Genomic DNA, 17,985 nt, shown 5'->3' with positions numbered 1-17,985 from the left:
GACACTTCTTTCAAAAATTGATATTTCTAATATTATACTATGGTTATCCCCCCACTTTTCCACTAAGTCCCACTGGTTTGTATTAGGAACAATAAAAATTGATGATTTAAATGAATACCACGGATAAAAAACATAGTTTCGGCATTTGAACTCAAGGCTATGATATAGTGTAACTGTAATATACCTAACACAGACACTTCCTAATGGCTACCAGATGATGAGTAAATCAAATTAAATCAACAGAGAGTACATAGGGCACTGATTAGAAAGATTAGAAACAACATACTCAAACTGATTCGTGAATTTGGAAATAATTTATCCAGCAAAATAAAACCTACATCAGATTAAGAAAACAATACGTACAGCTCTGGAATTCATGATTATAAATTCACCTACAGTTCACAATAGCTACATTCTGAAAAACAGGCCTATAGTTAATATAAATTATGTTTATTTCTACATCCCCATTGTCTAACCTCCTAGCACAGGCCGGATAGGTCACATGCTAGCCATTCCCACACCCAAGTGGCAGTTGGAGCAGAATTCTTTTCAGGTGGGGAGGGGGATTAGAATGTCTAACTCCTTAGCATTAGAGCGTGTTTATACACACACACACACACACACACACACACACACACACACACACACACACACACACACACTGTATAAGAAATACTAATGATCTGATGGTCATTTCAAAAAAATCCTTTCTTACCAAGCACCTAGAAGCCAAGAGGAACATGCCAAATTTCAAATTTGTAGGCTTTACAGTTCTGGAGATTTTGTGATGAGTGAGTGGATCTGGCTTTTATATATTTATATATATTATAACTATCATAACAAAAATAGTTTAAGTATTTTGAGCTAATGGAAAGAACAAAATGAGATATACCGGATAGAGCCTTTTAATGTTTATATTACCTGTATTATAAACATTCAGGATTCAAACCAGATTCCTTTTATGTCTCTTGGCCACAATGGATATCTCAAGCCTCCTTTGCACTGAAGGGATCTAACACTTCCTTGTACTGACATCTGAGACAGGCACATCAAAAGATGATGGACAAGGAGACTTTTAGTGTGGATCTGCTGCAGAATTTTATTAGGAGGCACAGGGCTAATCAAAATTTCTGATAGAAAAATCATTCTACAAGAGAAACTATGCTATTTGTTCTAAAATAAATAGCATTGCAAATACTACAGGATCTATCTGAAATATTTATGAAAAGCCTAGAAAAGCCCATACGGTTTTTAAAGTGTTAAACTGGAATATTTGGAAAGCCCCAGTTCCTCTTTAGCCAGGATCAAAACAAGTCTTAGATGATACCCAGAGGAGTATCAGAAGACGCTGCTGCTATCAATTTGCAACCTCTTTTGCTGCTATCAAGAACAACCTATTTGATTTTAACTGATTTTATTTATTAACATGCCATAATCTGAAGACTGGTAAACAATAACAGATGGTTCATTTAAAGTTCTGATTAAGGTAGCAAATATATTTAAACAATCTACCTACTTTTTCAAATTATTCTCTTTTACAGCTTTTAGACTGAAAATTGAGATATTTCTAACTCTTAATGTCCCATTTCCCAAAATTAAAAAGGTGTGCAACATCATGCAATTTCATTAATTCTTCTCGGAGCTCAAAGAACAATAGCAAAATTTTATGAGATTTTGGTGTTCTCGTGCAAGACTATAAAACCTGCAAATTACAGTATTTTATTATTTTAAATGAGAATCTCTGAAAATTCCCTAATTTAAGCTAAAATCAATAATATATAGTAAAGATTTACAAACAGTGATCAATTGTAATACATTAGAAATTAGTGTCATGCATGTCATTATGTCCAAAGTGATACAACGGTAATTACTTATTCTTTAGAAATCAGAAAAGAATACTTCACAGTGAAAAAAATTATCACTCTAGGCAGAGAATCACACTTCCTGGTTGGCAACATTCCAACTATATCTATATCTAATCTATATCTATCTATCTATCTATCTATCTATCTATCTATCTATCTATCTATCTATCTATCTATCATCTATCTATCTATCTATCTATCTATCTATCTATCTATCTATCTATCTATCTATCTATCTATCTATCTATATATATATATATATATATATATCTTTATATGAAGCTATAGACCAGAGACAGGTTTGTAGTAAGATTTCCCTTGAAAATCAAGAGTTCCGGACTGCTTTCCTCATAAATATTACTTTTTTTTGTTTTTACTGATAGGTCATCCAAATTCATAAATTACGAGACAGGAAGTCTTACAAATTGGACCAAGATCTGATTTTTCATTTTTGTCTCCATCACTGGAGGCCACAACTGGGGTAACAATAGTTAAATCATTTATGAGCAGGATGTATGAGGATCAAAACTTTTTCCACAAAATTCTTACTTTAAGTTTAAAAAGTGGAAAAGCGGAGATGAAATATAAAGAGATATTTCTCTCTTTCTTATTTCCAAATTATTGCCTGTTGCAATGTGTACAGTACAGGTAGTCCTCAACTTACAACCACAACTGAGCTCAAAAATTATTTTGCTACGTGAAACATTTGTTCAGTGAGTTTTGCTACATTTTACAACCTTTTTTGCCACAGTTGTTAAGTGAATCATTGCAGTCTTAAATTAGTAACATGGTTGTTAAGTGAATTTGGTTTCCCCATTGACTTTGCTTGTCAGAAGGTCGTAAAAGCTGATCACATGACTCCCAAACACCACGAGCGTCAGACATACGAACCAGCTGCTAAACACTGAATTTTGTTCACATGACCATGAGGATGTTGCAATGGTCGTAAGTGTGAAAAACAGTCACAACTTACTTTTTTCAGTGCCACTGTAACTTTGTCACTAAACGAACGGTTGTAAATCAAGGACTATCTGTAGTGATAGACTAAGAAGCAGATGAGGGAAAAGAGGGGAAAAATGAAATGCCTCCAATAACTCTCAGAATGAGGTCCATCTCTCCTATCTTTTAAGTCACTTTTATGTCTACACAGACATGAAAATATATTAAGAAAGTTCATATATTTTTACTTGTAATAAATATACCAACGCCAGACTATAGTAATTGACGCTGACAGCTATTGTAGTAAATTGTATTTTCATTTTTTTTCTTTTTAAAAAGGTAAACACAATATTTCATTCAACATTTTATCTCCACAGATCAGCACCACTAGATGTTGGAGTCCTTGCCATGTACCGCAGTTTTCGGAGTATAAGACACACCTTTTTCCTCAAAAAAGAGGCTGAAAATCTGGGTGCGTCTTATACATCGAATAAAGCATTTTTTGCCTCCCGAAGCCTCGTGCCCTTCACCAAAATGGCTGTGCATAGCCTTATGGAGGCTTTCAGGGAGCTCCTGGTAGCTAGGGAGGGCAGAAATGAGCAAAAAATGGGCCGTTTTTTTGCCCCCCAGCCCCCAGCAGTACTCTGCAAGCCCTCCCAAGGCTATTCATGCCCTTTTTCTAAAAAAAAAAAATGGCCCTGTTTTCACGAAAAACGGGTCATTTTTGGGAGGTTTGCAGAGTGCAAAAACTTTTTCCCCCCTTTCGGAAAGCTCTTTAGTTAAAGTGATTGATGAGAATTAGATTGATCAAGACCTGTGCCAGCAGAAACAAAGTCTTAGGTGCTGCAGATTGTCAGTGATTTCTTTGTCAGGCAACATCTATCTACCTACCTACTGTGCCTCTCCCTACCTACCTACTGTATTTCTCTACTTCTTTCTCTCTCTTTCTATCTTTATCTACCTACCTACCTAACTACTCTCTCCTACCTACCTACTGTATTTCTCTCTATTTCTTTTCCTCTCCATCCTTCTATCTACCTACCTACTTTTTTAAAAATTTGCCTCTTCAAAACCTTGGTGCGTCTTATACTCCGAAAAATACGATAATTGGAACAGCAGTAGAGTGATCAATACATCTCTTATTATCAAAATTATACATATTCTAAATGTCTAAATGCCATTAAAAAAAACAACTGTAATGATAGCAGAAAGCAATCCAATTATAAACAGGATTCCAAAAAATTACCATCTTATTATATATTATCAACAAATATTTTCTGGTATATGTAATCTGCTAGTCCTGCTAACTTGAAAAACATGTAAATGCAAATGTAAACAGACCTACATGGTATAACTGGAGAGCAAAATAAATGGCTTAAAAATGAAATTTATAGATTCTAATATTAAATGCAGTTCTATACAATACTGGATAAAAATAAACTAAATCATTTTAAAAACCAGTTTTAAGTATATACGATACATGCTTTTCAAAATGTGTACATCAGGAAAATGTAGCGCATTTCCTCATGACGCCAAATGTAAAGTTATTTTAATCCAGCATGGGCACTGAACTTTGAATGCCTCACAGACATGTGATTCTTATGATCTTATTGGCCCAAAGCCACCTGAACAGCCAAGCCTATTGCATTCATAGCAGTCACATGCATTCTGGTATGAACATACTTATTCAGCCACTATTCTTCCACACATATCCAAGAATACAGTTTCAGTGAAACACTAAATTATATAAACATCTACATTATTGAAGATTTTGAGTTAGTAATTTCAAATCCTAATTACAGTCAAAAAGGGCCATTAGTTCACTACTTTCAGATGTTGATTTCATATTTTTTTATCATCATTATCAACAGGCAACCAATTAATTAATTAGCAATAAAGAAGAATATTTGTAGCTCAGGGTTTAAACGAGGGGACCTTGGTGCTCTCTGAGCTTGGTTGCTTTCTTGGTTGCTTCATTACCCAAACCAAGTAAAATAATCAGTGCAAGCAGCCTAGCAGAGACCACCAAAGACCCCTCAACCAATTATTTTCATGAGTAACCTGTAAAACATTAATGATACAGTAGGCTGAAATTTACAAATCAAAAGAGTATATAAGAATCGGGTTTTATTTATTTATTTATTTGTCTTGTAAGCCGCCCACTCCCGGAGGAAGTGGCCGCCCACTCCCGGAGGAAGTGGCCGCCCACTCCCGGAGGAAGTGGCCGCCCACTCCCGGAGGAAGTGTATTTGAAGACTAGAAATACATAAGATAGCTGGCTGTCTATTTATTTCATCAACCGAATTAAATAGAATTATGGAGACTATGAGTGAACCTGGGATAAAGAAAAGCTTTCCTTTCCAGACTCTCACTCTATCCAGTAGAAAGTGACATACCTCATACAGTGTTCTTAGGCGCTTTTTTTTTTTACATGCCTAAAATAGACACGGAAATTAAAAACAGAAGAATATCTCACCTAATAAGAGGGGTAAAAAAGATCCCACCACCATTTTAGTGGATACCTGTATGATCAGTTTTATTTTTTTGATTTATTTCTCTTCGAGGAACTATTCCAGGAAACAAGACATCCATTGTGGGTTTTGTAGTATACTTGTTTTCACTAACCCATTGCCTCATTGGTTCTGAAGTTGGATCTTCTTTGGTGCCATAAAAGCCCGCATCTATGGCAGCGATAATGCAATGGAGAATGAAACAAAACTATTAGCTGCATTTTCATTCCCTTGGCAGCATAGGTCCAATATTTTTTTTCTCGCAAAACAATATAATACCGGTTATAATTCAGGCATATAAAAAAGCAAACTATAACTCTTAACAGCAAGTCCCATCCTAATTAACTCCTGTTGAGTCCTGTTTTCTTTCCTGTGTCCACCAAGGATTATTAGTGGTTAATGGTAATAAATTTGGTATGTAGTTTTTCCATGATATCTATTGTTATGCATTTTTAACAAACAAAATAATTCACAAGTAAGAACAATGGTTGCTGCTTAAAATTGGGCTCCCCCCCCTCTTCCCAATCACTATATACGTTCTTGCTAACATTATATCCTAAATCTACTCATCATTTTACACACAATCATTGCAAGTTTCCAATCAATTTTGTTATCACAGAAATAATCACTGGATGCCTTTGGAGAATTAGAAAAAACACAGATCACCATATACTGAATAAGATAATAAAAATATCAAAAAGTAGATTATAAGACTAAGATTCAGATTTTTTATGATTCAAGGCTTATACAGAATGAGGATTTATACAGAATCAAAATGGAACCATACTACATTAAATCACCTTAAGAACAAAACAAATCAGCTTAGAAATATTTTTTAAGTTGTTATATATTATTTGAATTATTTTCAGGCGTTGTAATAATGAATATATAATATAGGTCAGTGATGGCTAACCTTTTTCCCATCATGTGCCAAAAGCAGGGGGAACGCAGGTGGCTTGTGCGTGGGCGTGGCCACATCCATAACATTATGCGTGTGATCCCACCCCCGCTTTTAGCATGCAATTGACTCGTTTTTCACCCTCCCCAGGCTCCAGGAGGCTTTCTAGGAGCTTGGGGAGGGCAAAAATAGTGCCCCCCCAGGCTTCCCTGAAGCCTCCAGAGCACAAAAAGGGCCCTATGGGCAAACTGGAAGTTCGGGAACCGACTTCTGGTTTGCCCATAGGGCCGTTTTTTGTGCTCCAGAGGATTCAGGGAAGCCGCCTGAAAGCTCTGGAGGGCAAAAAACGGCCCCGTTGCCAAACTGAAAATGAAGGCCGAAGTCAGCAGGCCAGTGCGCACATGTGCGCTGGAGCTGACAGAGCAAAGCCTCACTTGCCCTAACAAATGGCTCCGCTTGCCACCTGTAGCGTGCACGCCATAGGTTCACCATCACGGCTATAGGTGCTACGAAAACAAACTTCATCCATGCATCACTATGAAAGAACAATATTATTCACAGCAATACCTTCAGAAAAATCACGTTCATTTTCATGCGGTTTACTGAGTTCCGTGCCATTACTGATCCATTCTGGCTGGTAAATAGGAGGCAATGGTGATTGAGCTGAATCTTCAAGATCCTTGAATATGGCAACTGTTTGATGAACCAACGATGAACTTAGATTTGGATATTTACATTTTTAATCTGTGCATTGTCAAATTGAATTTCCATCCAAATAATCACTGCCAAAATTTTCTATTTCATTCATATTTTCTGTATTTTTAAAAAAATTGGCTTTTGAGCATATTTGCCATCTTGTCAATTGTATTCACTGACTAAAAATAATCTAATGATTCACTCATGTAATACAGTGGGGCAAAAATGTATTTAGTCAGCAACCAATTGTGCAAGTTCTCCCACTTAAAAAGATGAGAGAGCCCTGTAATTGACATCATAGGTAGACCTCAACTATGAGAGACAAAATGAGAAAACAAATCCAGACAATCACACTGTCTGATTTGGAAAGAATTTATTTGCAAATTATGGTGGAAAATAAGTATTTGGTCAATATCAAAAGTCCATCTCAATACTTTGTTTTATATCCTTTGTTGGCAATGACAGAGGTCAAACATTTTTTGTTAAGTCTTCACAAGGTTGGCACACACTGTTGCTGGTATGTTGGCCCATTCTTCCATGCAGATCTCCTCTAGAGCAGTGATGTTTTGGGGCTGTCGCCGGGCAACACGGACTTTCAACTCCCGCCAAAGGTTTTCTATGGGGTTGAGATCTGTAGACTAGCTAGGCCACTCCAGGACCTTGAAATGCTTCTTACGAAGCTACTCCTTCATTGCCTGGGCGGTATGTTTGAGATCATTGTCATGCTGAAAGACCTAGCCAAGTTTCATCTTCAACGTCCTTGCTGATGGAAGGAGGTTTGCACTCAAAATCTCACGATACATGGCCCCATTCATTCTTTCCTGTACACAGATCAGTCATCCTGGCCCCTTTGCAGAGAAACAGCCCCAAAGCATGATGTTGCCACCCCTGTGCTTCACAGTAGGTATGGTGTTCTTTGGATGCAACTCAGCATTCTCTCTCCTCCAAACACGACGAGTTATGTTTCTACCAAACAGTTCTACTTTGGTTTCATCTGACCATATGACATTCTCCCAATCCTCTTCTGGATCATCCAAATGCTCTCTAGCAAACTTCAGATGGGCCCAGACATGTACTGGCTTAAGCAGGGGGACACATCTGGCACTGCAGGATCTGAGTCCCTGGCGGCGTAGTGTGTTACTGATGGCAGGCTTTGTTACATTGGTCCCAGCTCTCTGCAGGTCATTCACTAGGTCTCCCTGAGTGGTTCTGGAATTTTTGCTCACCGTTCTTGTGATCATTTTGACCCCACGGGGTGAGATCTTGCGTGGAGCGCCAGATCAAGGGAGATTATCAGTGGTCTTGTATGTCTTCTATTTTCTAATTATTGCTCCCACAGTTGATTTCTAATTATTGCTCTCACAGTTGATTTCATCACACCAAGCTGTTTGCCTATTGCAGATTCAGTCTTCCCAGCCTGGTGCAGATCTGGTGTCCTTCGACAGCTCTTTGGCCTTCACCATAGTGGAGTTTGGAGTGTGACTATTTAAGGTTGTGGACAGGTGTCTTTTATACTGCTAACAAGTTCAAACAGGTGCCATTAATACAGGTAATGAGTGGAGGACAGAGGAGCCTCTTGAAGAAGAATTTACAGGTCTGTGAGAGCCAGAAATCTTTCTTGTTTGTAGGTGACCAAATACTTAATTTTCTACCATAATTTGCAAAAAAATTCTTTCCAAATCAGACATTGTGATTGTCTGGATTTGTTTTCTCATTTTGTCTCTAATAGTTGAGGTCTACCTATGATGTCAACTACAGGCCTCTCTCATCTTTTTAAGTGGGAGAACTTGCACAATTGGTGGCTGACTAATTGTCCCCCCTGTATATTCCCAAGCACCACTGTAATTGGAAGCATATTAATCACTGCTACATATATGAAAAGTTTTGTTGCACTACTCTGCCCAGTTGATGGAAAAACATCTAGTGCTCCTGGGCTAGAGTCTCACAATTATTAAAATGTTTTTAAAAATCCCAGAAGAGCTGCACAATCACTTCCTACATTTTTTACAGTAGTCAATCCTTTTTTTTGGTCATTGCATTAATATTTGTTTAGATAAGTACTGTAGAAATGTAGCAATATGAATTTAATCCTTGACTAAAGCAAGGTTAGAGATTAAAACAAAACTACAAGATATTAGATAGCCATTTGTCTGAAACGGTATAGGGTTTCCTGCCTAGGCAGGGGGTTGGACTAGAAGACCTCCAAGGTCCCTTCCAACTCTGCTATTGTATTGTATTGTACAAAATGGTAGTATACTAATTTGATATATAGCAGCAGACCTATAGATTCCCTTTCTATTTAAACTCTTTCATACTAAAGATGTGAATTTTGTATGCAACACCATATACCATTACAACAGAAGCATATAGTCTATTTTAAAAACCTCATGCCAATTTTACATGTATAAATGGTTCATGTAGCAATTATTAAAGACTACAGCTGTTTCAATAAAAGCGTTTTGTCTAAATATGATGCCAATTAAAAATACTTGTTTCTACCCACTGAATAAGTGTGTTCCATGTCCTGAAAAAATTCAGAATTAATTTAGGCTATTATATTAATTGATCTAGAATGGCAATATAGAGAAAATTCATTCTTTTTTTTCCCTAGTACCTGTATGCGATGTTTTGTTTTCTTGCACATTGTCTGTGAGATTACTAATTCCCGGTATGAAATCATTTATTGATGAATTTGTAGGGTGATGAAGTTTTTCATTCAAATCAGGATCTTCCTTAATCAATGGATCTTGGGTAAAATCCTTATAATCATCAGCTTCAGTGGAAATCACAGCTATACAGTATTGATGAATTAATTTGAAACAAAATAGGAGTGACTTTCACTAAATGAATTTCTAAAACATATATACTGTACAATGCATGGCTTCTATCTTTCTGGCCTGCAAATCATTGTTTGACAAATAGAGGTATTTTTCATTTGACAAATAGAGGTATTTTAATTTAAAAGTATAAATATTTGCCTAATTTAGGTTTATGATGATGCTAGTGAAGCATTCCCAGCATTCATTTTCAAGTGACTATTTTCATCACCTAAACAAATGAAGTGAATTAACATTCTGATACGTACATTATTTGTCCTCTCGTAAACCTTGAGGAATTACTGCTAAGCCATCAGTTTAATAGCTATTCAGCATCATTTTTCACATACTTTCTGGCTGTAGTTTTATACAGATTACATGTTGAAATACCATGTAATATATTTATGGGTTTTTTTTTCTTTTTTGAGAAAGACCACAAAACATAGAAGAAATAAGCTGGTTAAAACTGTATCTTCTGAGAAATACCTGTCTGAGTTGTTTCCAATTCAGGCTTTCTCTCAATCAGAATAATTTCAGACTGAACATCTTCCCTAGTTTTGTTCTCAGGGAGATCATTTTTATTGTCCAGTCCTAGTTGGCTGTCATAAAATGATGGATTTTGTGTGGTTACGTTGACTTTGCCGGAAACTACAGTTGCTGCAACAATTGATTTCAAAAGATTTGTTTGCACATGCCACATTTTGTTGAATCATATTCTAATACAAATTTAAATATAATTCCCTTGATAGCATATTACTTATTATTTACAATAATAGATTAAGTAATCTCTTTCCTAGTTCAGAAATATGAAAATCAATAAAAATGTATTTGCCTACTATCAACTAAAATTTCTTTGGAGAAATTTAGCAATAGCAATAGCAATAGCAGTAGACTTATATACCGCTTCATAGGCCTTCAGGCCTCTCTAAGCGGTTTACAGAGAGTCAGCATATTGCCCCCAACAATCTGGGTCCTCATTTTACCCACCTCGGAAGGATGGAAGGCTGAGTCAACCCTGAGCCGGTGAGATTTGAACCGCTGACCTGCTGATCTAGCAGTAGCCTGCAGTGCTGCAGTAGCCTGCAGTGCTGCATTTAACCACTGCGCCACCTGCGCCCCAGAGAGAAAATCGATTGTGATTTTTCCCCCTAAATATTATTTATGAATATATCAAAAGTCAATAGAATAATATATTCTATACTGATGTACAAATACAATCTTTATGGATGAAAGAAAACCTATTCCTATACAGGTAAGATTTATTGTCGTATTATGTATTAATCACATGAGAAAGTTTTATTGACAACAATTTCCAGTTCATGAGGCATAATATTTAATGGCATTATATTCTATGTATTTAAAGCTATAACACAATTCTACTAGAAAAATAACAGAAAACAAAAATTTAAAAAATGTTGCTAATACCTATATGTGAAATATTATTTTTATGCTTACTTGCAGTTGTATGAAGAATTTCAGGCAGCAATTGTTCTCTAGATGTGTTTGTGTGGTATTTTTCTTCACTATTCTTTAGGTGCAATAATGAATCACGAGTAGGAACTTCAGAGTCAGTGCTAACACTGGAAACTATTGCTGTTACAAAGATGGCTGGGTCAGTTTTAAACACTTTTTAGAGCTACTTTTCCAGTTGCTCTTTTACATAGTTATAAATAGAAAGAGAAAACCAAGAATATCTTTAAACTGTTTTAGTGGAGTCGAAAACTTTACATGCCATATGAAATAAGTTTTTTCTTTCTTCCATTCAATCATGTCCGATTTCTGGAAATTGATTGAACAAGCTTCTGTAGTTTTCTTGGCAAGGTTTTTTGGAAGGGTTATGCCATTGCCTGCTTCCTAGGGCTGAGAAAAAGTGACTGGACCAAGATGACCCACTGACTTTGTGACTAATGTGGGACTAGAAGTCAGAGTTTCCTGCTTTCTAGCCTGAAACCTTAATCACTAAATCAAACTGGCTCTCAATATGAAGCTAAACGTCATCATTTAGTCATGAACAACACTTAGCCGGTTAAGTATATTACATCTATATCTACAGGGCCTAATTCAGCTGGAAAAATTAGGGCAAAATAAATGCATTTTCTTTTACAAATAACAAATACTGCTGTGGAATAATTCCCTTTTCTGCTAGAATTAAAAAGAGGAATATTATATTGCACAGTAGTCCTCAATTAATATCTGCCCTATTTAATGACTGTTTGAAATTATGACGGTGTTGAAAAACTTAACTTTTTGACCTATTCTCATACCTACAATCATGTGAAGTGCCCAAAAGGGAGGCGTTAACAATTGTCACAATGTTCAATGATCGCATGATTGCCATTTGTGTACTTCACAGGCAGCTTCCAACAAGCAGTCAAGTAAAGACACAATTCAGTCATGCAGTGTCTCACTTAACAACTACAGGTGATTCACATAACAATCGCATTGCTTAGTGACTGGCTTGCTAGTCCAAAATGTGGTCATTAAACAAAGAATACCTATATACTTGGGAATGTATAATAAACTTTCAATAACGACAGTAACAAAAAGGAAAGTATTTCTTTTTTAACCTTTCCTTTTTCATGGCTATTTTCATCTGGGAAGCTGTTTCAGGTGATTTCCAGTAATGCATTTAAAATGCAGGCAGTATCCACCTATTTAGGCAAGTGCTGACCACCTAATGCAGCCTCAACAGGTCATGAGAACTATTTTTGTAATCATATTTGCACAAATTTTCTTCTTAATTCCTTCTGTCTGTTTTACCTAGCTCTATCTACTACATAAAATTTTCTGGGAAGCAGAACACCATTATTAAGAAAGTAAAGAACTTATCCAAAAGAATGAACTCACTGGCACAGATAATTTCCAAAAAAGAATTCAATTTTTAATAAATAGATTAAACATGGCTCACTTTCTGCCAGAATCAAAATAAAGGAAATTTCAAATTTCAATTTGTACTATAACATTTCCTTTAATGGAGCAGATTTTAGAAGATGCCCACCTACAATAGTAGAACCATGAGTGCTGTTCATGGCCACACTGCTAGAAATAATGTTATATGCAACACAGTAAATTTTATATTCAACAGTCATACTGCCAATACCTGACTGAGAAGATGCATTTTCATAATAGCTGTCCCTTGGAGATACAAGTACTTGTAGGATATCATGGATTGTCCTGTTTGCGACAGAACTTTGACTGCTTTGTGCAATTGTATCAACAGCTGATGGCTGACGTTGATGCTCTTCTTCATGTTCAACGCTTCCATTGAAGAAAGTAACTGTTGCAGTTATGATAAATAAGGCAAGAATAAATTTTAACTATTTGTCTATTCAGTTGATGGTGTCTCAGATTCAAAGGTCTGAAGGTGCTTTGACAACAAATATGTATTTAGGCTTTCTGGCTTAGTTTAAAAGGAGCATATACAATTGTTTCCTTGCGTGTTAGATCTCTAATATCAACAAGCTGCCAAAGTTATTAGGTGTGTTGGATTCAGCGTATTTCACAAAATTTTCCTGCCAGTATTAAAGTAGGTAACCACATGAAGTATAATTCCCCAAGTTATATGGAAACAGAATTAAGCCAAAATATCTGCTTTTTCTATGAATCAAATTTAGGCAACAAACTAATTTCAGTAATTTCAGGAGGTTCAAATCACCTGAAATCCAAGATTTTACTTTAATCAAATTGTATGCAGTATGCAATAACAAATAATTGTAAATTGACATGAGTCATTGCACTTCCAGATAGATGCAGCAGAGACTTCTAATTTGCTCAGATAGTAAAAAGTCTATAAACTTCTATTCTTAGCTCTGAAACCTTTTATTACATCAATCTACTGGCTCATCTACACTTTAACTCTCCATGTCAGACAATGATATACCAGATGTCAAAGGAAGAGCTTTGTTACCTGGAATGAACCTTGCTGCTTCTTATAAATTAGAACTGCAAACCTGTCTAAGATATTTGCAAATTCACAGGTGAATTTACAGAGAAATAAAGAATATAGATTCTGAGAGAGTAATTCTGTTTGGAAACTGACTTCACATCTCTAGTATATCTCTAGACAGAATGGCTTTGCAAAGTAACTACTGGTATATAAATATCGTTTCACATAAGGTCTTACTGAAGAGTCATTATTTAAATCTGTAAATTGCTATCTAAATCAACTCTAAAATAATTAAGAGTGAATTGGGGGGGGGGACACAGTTCTTTTTTAATTTACACCTTGTGTCGAAGAGTAATGTATTTTGTTTAGAAAATGTAAAGAGAAAGTTGTCTCTGTAATGGAAGTATTCATATTGTTACCTGGGTGATGAAAAGATTCCTTTTCCAGGGTACTTTCTTTTTCATCAGAAGCAGAAAATTCTGGATGTAACTCGTCTGAAGTGTTGATTGCAGGGGATACTGTGTCTTCAATTTCCAGCTCAGGGGATGCACCCTCCAGTTGAGGCTGCTTTGAGTCTTCCTGCTTGAAGAAATCATCACTGGAGGACACAGCTGTTATGATGATGTTTTGAATCAATTCCATTATTATGTTTGCTGAATAACCCTCCAGATTATTTTGTTAATATATATATATATGCACCATATATATATGGCTTGCGCTTTCATTATGTGCGTTAGGCAGAGGAAGAGGAAAGTATATAAAATTTTGTAAAGTATTGTTGAATTCACAGGCCCCATAATCAGCACCACATTTTTCAGAAATGGTTGATTTTCCAGAGATGCCCCAGACACCAGGAACAATAGTAGAAGGAATATATCAGCAGTAGAGGCAGAAAAGATGTGACAGCAGCTTGCAGCCTTATCTGATCTATCAAATGTGTTTGATAGATGCAAAAGGCTTTGTACCATCTGGATTCACAGTAGCATCTTAAGTCCAAGAACATTCTCCTTTTTCTTCCTTTTCTTCTTTTATTTGGACATTTTCTTTCTTGAAATATTTTGGACACTCACTTCAGATACATAGTCCAGATTTATATTGTCAATCCAAAGGCTTATTTTGAATGGCATTCATTCATTGCCAGGATGAAGTTCAGACAATTAAGCTTATTCAGTTCTAAAGGTGCTGCTGTATAAATCCAAGGAAATTGAAGTAGAAGCACTATGAAATATTGAAGCTAAAGTACCAGATATATCCTTCATTGTCAACTTATTAAATAATTTAGCAGAAAACATAATGCATTACACATTATGATCACTAAATCTAAGAGAAAAAGCTTTAGATACTGAGAAAAATTGTAATTGAAAACTCAAAAGAGAAAGCCCACAAAAAGCCCAGTGCAGTAAGAGAGATTTTCCCATCTTCAAGAGAAAATGGCAATACTTTTCATAAGAAATAAAGCTGCAACTGTACAACCAAGTTTGTATATCAACATACAAATGCGATCTATTTCTATTGTTTTAATTTTAGCAAAAGAAAGCCTTTAGATAAAAAGCAACTATTATTACCCAAGGATTTGTTTCTGAAATGGTGTCAGTGCTTCCAAAACAGTGCTTTCCTTTATTGTACACAACCACTTTGCAAAAGTCCTTTTTACCCAATATAGGTAAATGGGTTTGTGGGTCATTACTTTTATACAATTCTAAATAATTTATCCACGTTTGGGAATCACTTGTTTAAGCAGTTATCTTTAATCAAGGTATACCTAAAAAGCAACCTCACGTTTTATTTCAACTTTCTAAAAGCAATAGATTGAAGCCAATTTCTAAATGTCTATTAATAACATTAGTTTCTTAAGAAACATTAAATGAGAATTTGATTTTACCTAACCATTCATAAATTTCCTGAAGTTACTTTCACAGTTTGAGTACTACTCCATGTGCCACAATTAAATTTAATTATTAATTTAATCCTGACAGAGCAATTCACCAATCTGGCATTTCAGTAACCTTCACAAAACTCTGGAGCCTGAAATAATGTTAAAATGCCACTTGTGAGACTCTGGCTTCATCAAAGCTGCATAATATATAATATACATTATATAATATAATAACCTTCAACCTTCATGGTTTTGGTAGATAAAAGCAAACACATCTGGATAATGGTTCTATATGTTTGGGTCTATTTTCCTGTTTGAAGTAATCACAATGTATTAACTGCATACTGCAGTTAAAATTATCAATACTTCCAATGACTAACTACATTCTGAGTTTTGATACTGTGGGAAGAAATTCTACTTCAAACCAACATAAATATGTTCAGTATCATGTTTAATTCCTCATACCAGTAGTGGTTGAATATTGTTCAACAATTCCAGGTAGGACATCCGTACTTGTGTCATTTGTTGAGTATCTGACTTCACTGTCCCTTCCAGAATGTACAGCAGGTAGCAAAATATTGTGGGATGATTCTTCTTGTTTGACATCTTTGGTGGAGTTCACAGCTGTTATGACAATGGTTCAATTGACAATGGCTTGAACATTTGAAATCCTACTACCAACTAGCACTTGTGCTTAAGTTATTTTAGAGAAGAAATGTTGGTCTATCTGCGATGTTGCTTCTCAGTATGTGGCAGGAGGGTCCAGGAATGGGATTATCATGTCCTAATCTGCCCAGAGATTGAGTCATGCCTCTCTGACTCCTCCTTGGCTCCAGTTTTGACTCAGTCTGGTCCAAGGGAGGACATTTTTCCCCTTGGCTCAGCTAAATTTTTCCCCATTCCTAATTGTTAGTTTCTATTTCCAATTTCTCCCCTCCTGGACCCCTCTAACTTTCATTGCTTCAGTTGACAATGTCTTGAATATTTGGAATTCCACTATCAACTAGCACTTGGGCTTAAGTTATATTAGAGAATCATGTGTGTGTGTGTGTGTGTGTGTGTGCGTGTGCTAAGGCACAGGTTTTTAAAAGTACAAATCACACATGTACTTTCATGTACTCGAAAAACGTGCCTACGTGAGCCCCCAAGCATGACTATCTCATGAGAAATGCACTATTTCTGGTATAGAAAAATGAAATAATCAGATGTAAAAGAACAAGCAATATCTTCTCCCTTAGTTGAAAGCATTCATTGTGGGTGGTTTCTAGTCTGATGCCTTAACCACTACATCAAACTGGTTCTACATTAAAGGAAATTAGGTTTGAATCAACAACCCCAAGCATATAAGTGTAACAATAACATTAAAAAAAAGCTGAACCTTGAATAGCTTCATGGCCCATAACAACTATATACCGTGTTTCCCCCCAAAATAAGACAGGGTCTTATTTTCTTTGATGCCTGAAATAAGCGCTTGGCCTTATTTTTGGGGAGGTCTTATTATTTTTGAGGTGCAGGAGACAGCGAATGTGGTCAACTCATGGCTGCTGCTATGTTGCAATATTTTCAGGAAGGGCTTATTTTAGTGCGTTCAAAAGCCTGATTTTGCTTATTATCCAGGGAGATCTTATTTTCAAGGAAACAGGGTAGGTAAAGAATCTTTTGGCATAGAACTACATAAGAGGAAAATTTTCATCTGGCAAATAGTTTGTTACGATAGGAACAGAATCAATCATGTTCGGAAATTCAGAATAAAAAAATAAAAGGTAACACCTTTTCAATATGTGATAATTTTTTAAAAATTAACTTCTTCATATAATGTTAATGTGCATCAACCATATACAGCAGTTCCTTCACCCACCCATACTACCTGCTCCCCAACAGCAGCATAGGTACAACAAAATAAATTAAAATAGAAAAAGATAGCAGAAATGGTATTAATTGAACACACTTGTTAACTAACAACGTGGCTATTAACAAGTAATAATAGAAATATTTAGATTTATGAGTAGAGAACACTGCAGCATCAGCCCATAATAACCACCACCAAAACCAAAGCTAAATCCACCACAGATGTTTACCCATTTGACATTTAATTTTGGATTTGCCAAGTGAAAGTATAAAACAGATACCAATGGAAAGCAGGTAAGGCAGCTCAGAATTTAGCCCCTTTCCATTCAAATTAAGCACAGATTGTAGGCACAAACCTTTCATCTTGAGAGCATTGCTGGGTTTCCATTTCCAGCATTAGCCAAGGCAGACATTTTCCAATGCAAAAGCCAATGTCAGCTATGCAAAATAGACCATGCAGAAAAATACAGCGCAAAATCATCTGCCTGTTTCAACTTAAATTCTATTATTTACTATTATCTATCTCAGATAAAATAATCTTTTGTAGATCAATACAAATACTATACTACTGAAGATCTAAGCCTACATCTAAAAGGCACTTTGTCATACCTTAATTATTTTCTATAATACAATGCACATTAGGGATTAGTT

The 17,985-nt window shown here is 35.8% G+C and overlaps 1 protein-coding gene across 6 annotated transcripts in view; it reads right to left on the bottom strand.

Annotated features, from left to right (window-relative positions):
- Positions 1-17,985, bottom strand: part of CD44 (CD44 molecule (IN blood group)) — an 82,350-nt gene that overhangs the window by 6,076 nt on the left and 58,289 nt on the right. For 3 of the 6 annotated variants that reach the window (XM_087719712.1, XM_087719720.1, XM_087719739.1), the window contains 8 exons: positions 15,952-16,110; positions 14,030-14,221; positions 12,825-13,001; positions 11,180-11,317; positions 10,211-10,381; positions 9,523-9,699; positions 6,780-6,905; positions 5,327-5,485 (listed from right to left, as the gene is read on the bottom strand). In XM_087719712.1, the coding sequence (XP_087575838.1) occupies positions 5,327-5,485; positions 6,780-6,905; positions 9,523-9,699; positions 10,211-10,381; positions 11,180-11,317; positions 12,825-13,001; positions 14,030-14,221; positions 15,952-16,110 (1,299 nt within the window). The remainder of the gene's footprint in view (positions 1-5,326; positions 5,486-6,779; positions 6,906-9,522; positions 9,700-10,210; positions 10,382-11,179; positions 11,318-12,824; positions 13,002-14,029; positions 14,222-15,951; positions 16,111-17,985) is intronic. The other 3 variants (XM_087719731.1, XM_087719726.1, XM_087719746.1) reach the window with 3 other exon arrangements.

Source organism: Thamnophis sirtalis, unplaced genomic scaffold, assembly GCF_051295495.1.
Source record: "Thamnophis sirtalis isolate CommonGarterSnake01/CBP01778 unplaced genomic scaffold, rThaSir2_p1.2 scaffold_1, whole genome shotgun sequence".
NCBI classification, from domain to species: Eukaryota; Metazoa; Chordata; class Lepidosauria; order Squamata; family Natricidae; genus Thamnophis; species Thamnophis sirtalis.
The sequence above is the reverse complement of the archived record's forward strand: the minus strand, read 5'-3'. Positions and strand labels throughout refer to the sequence as shown.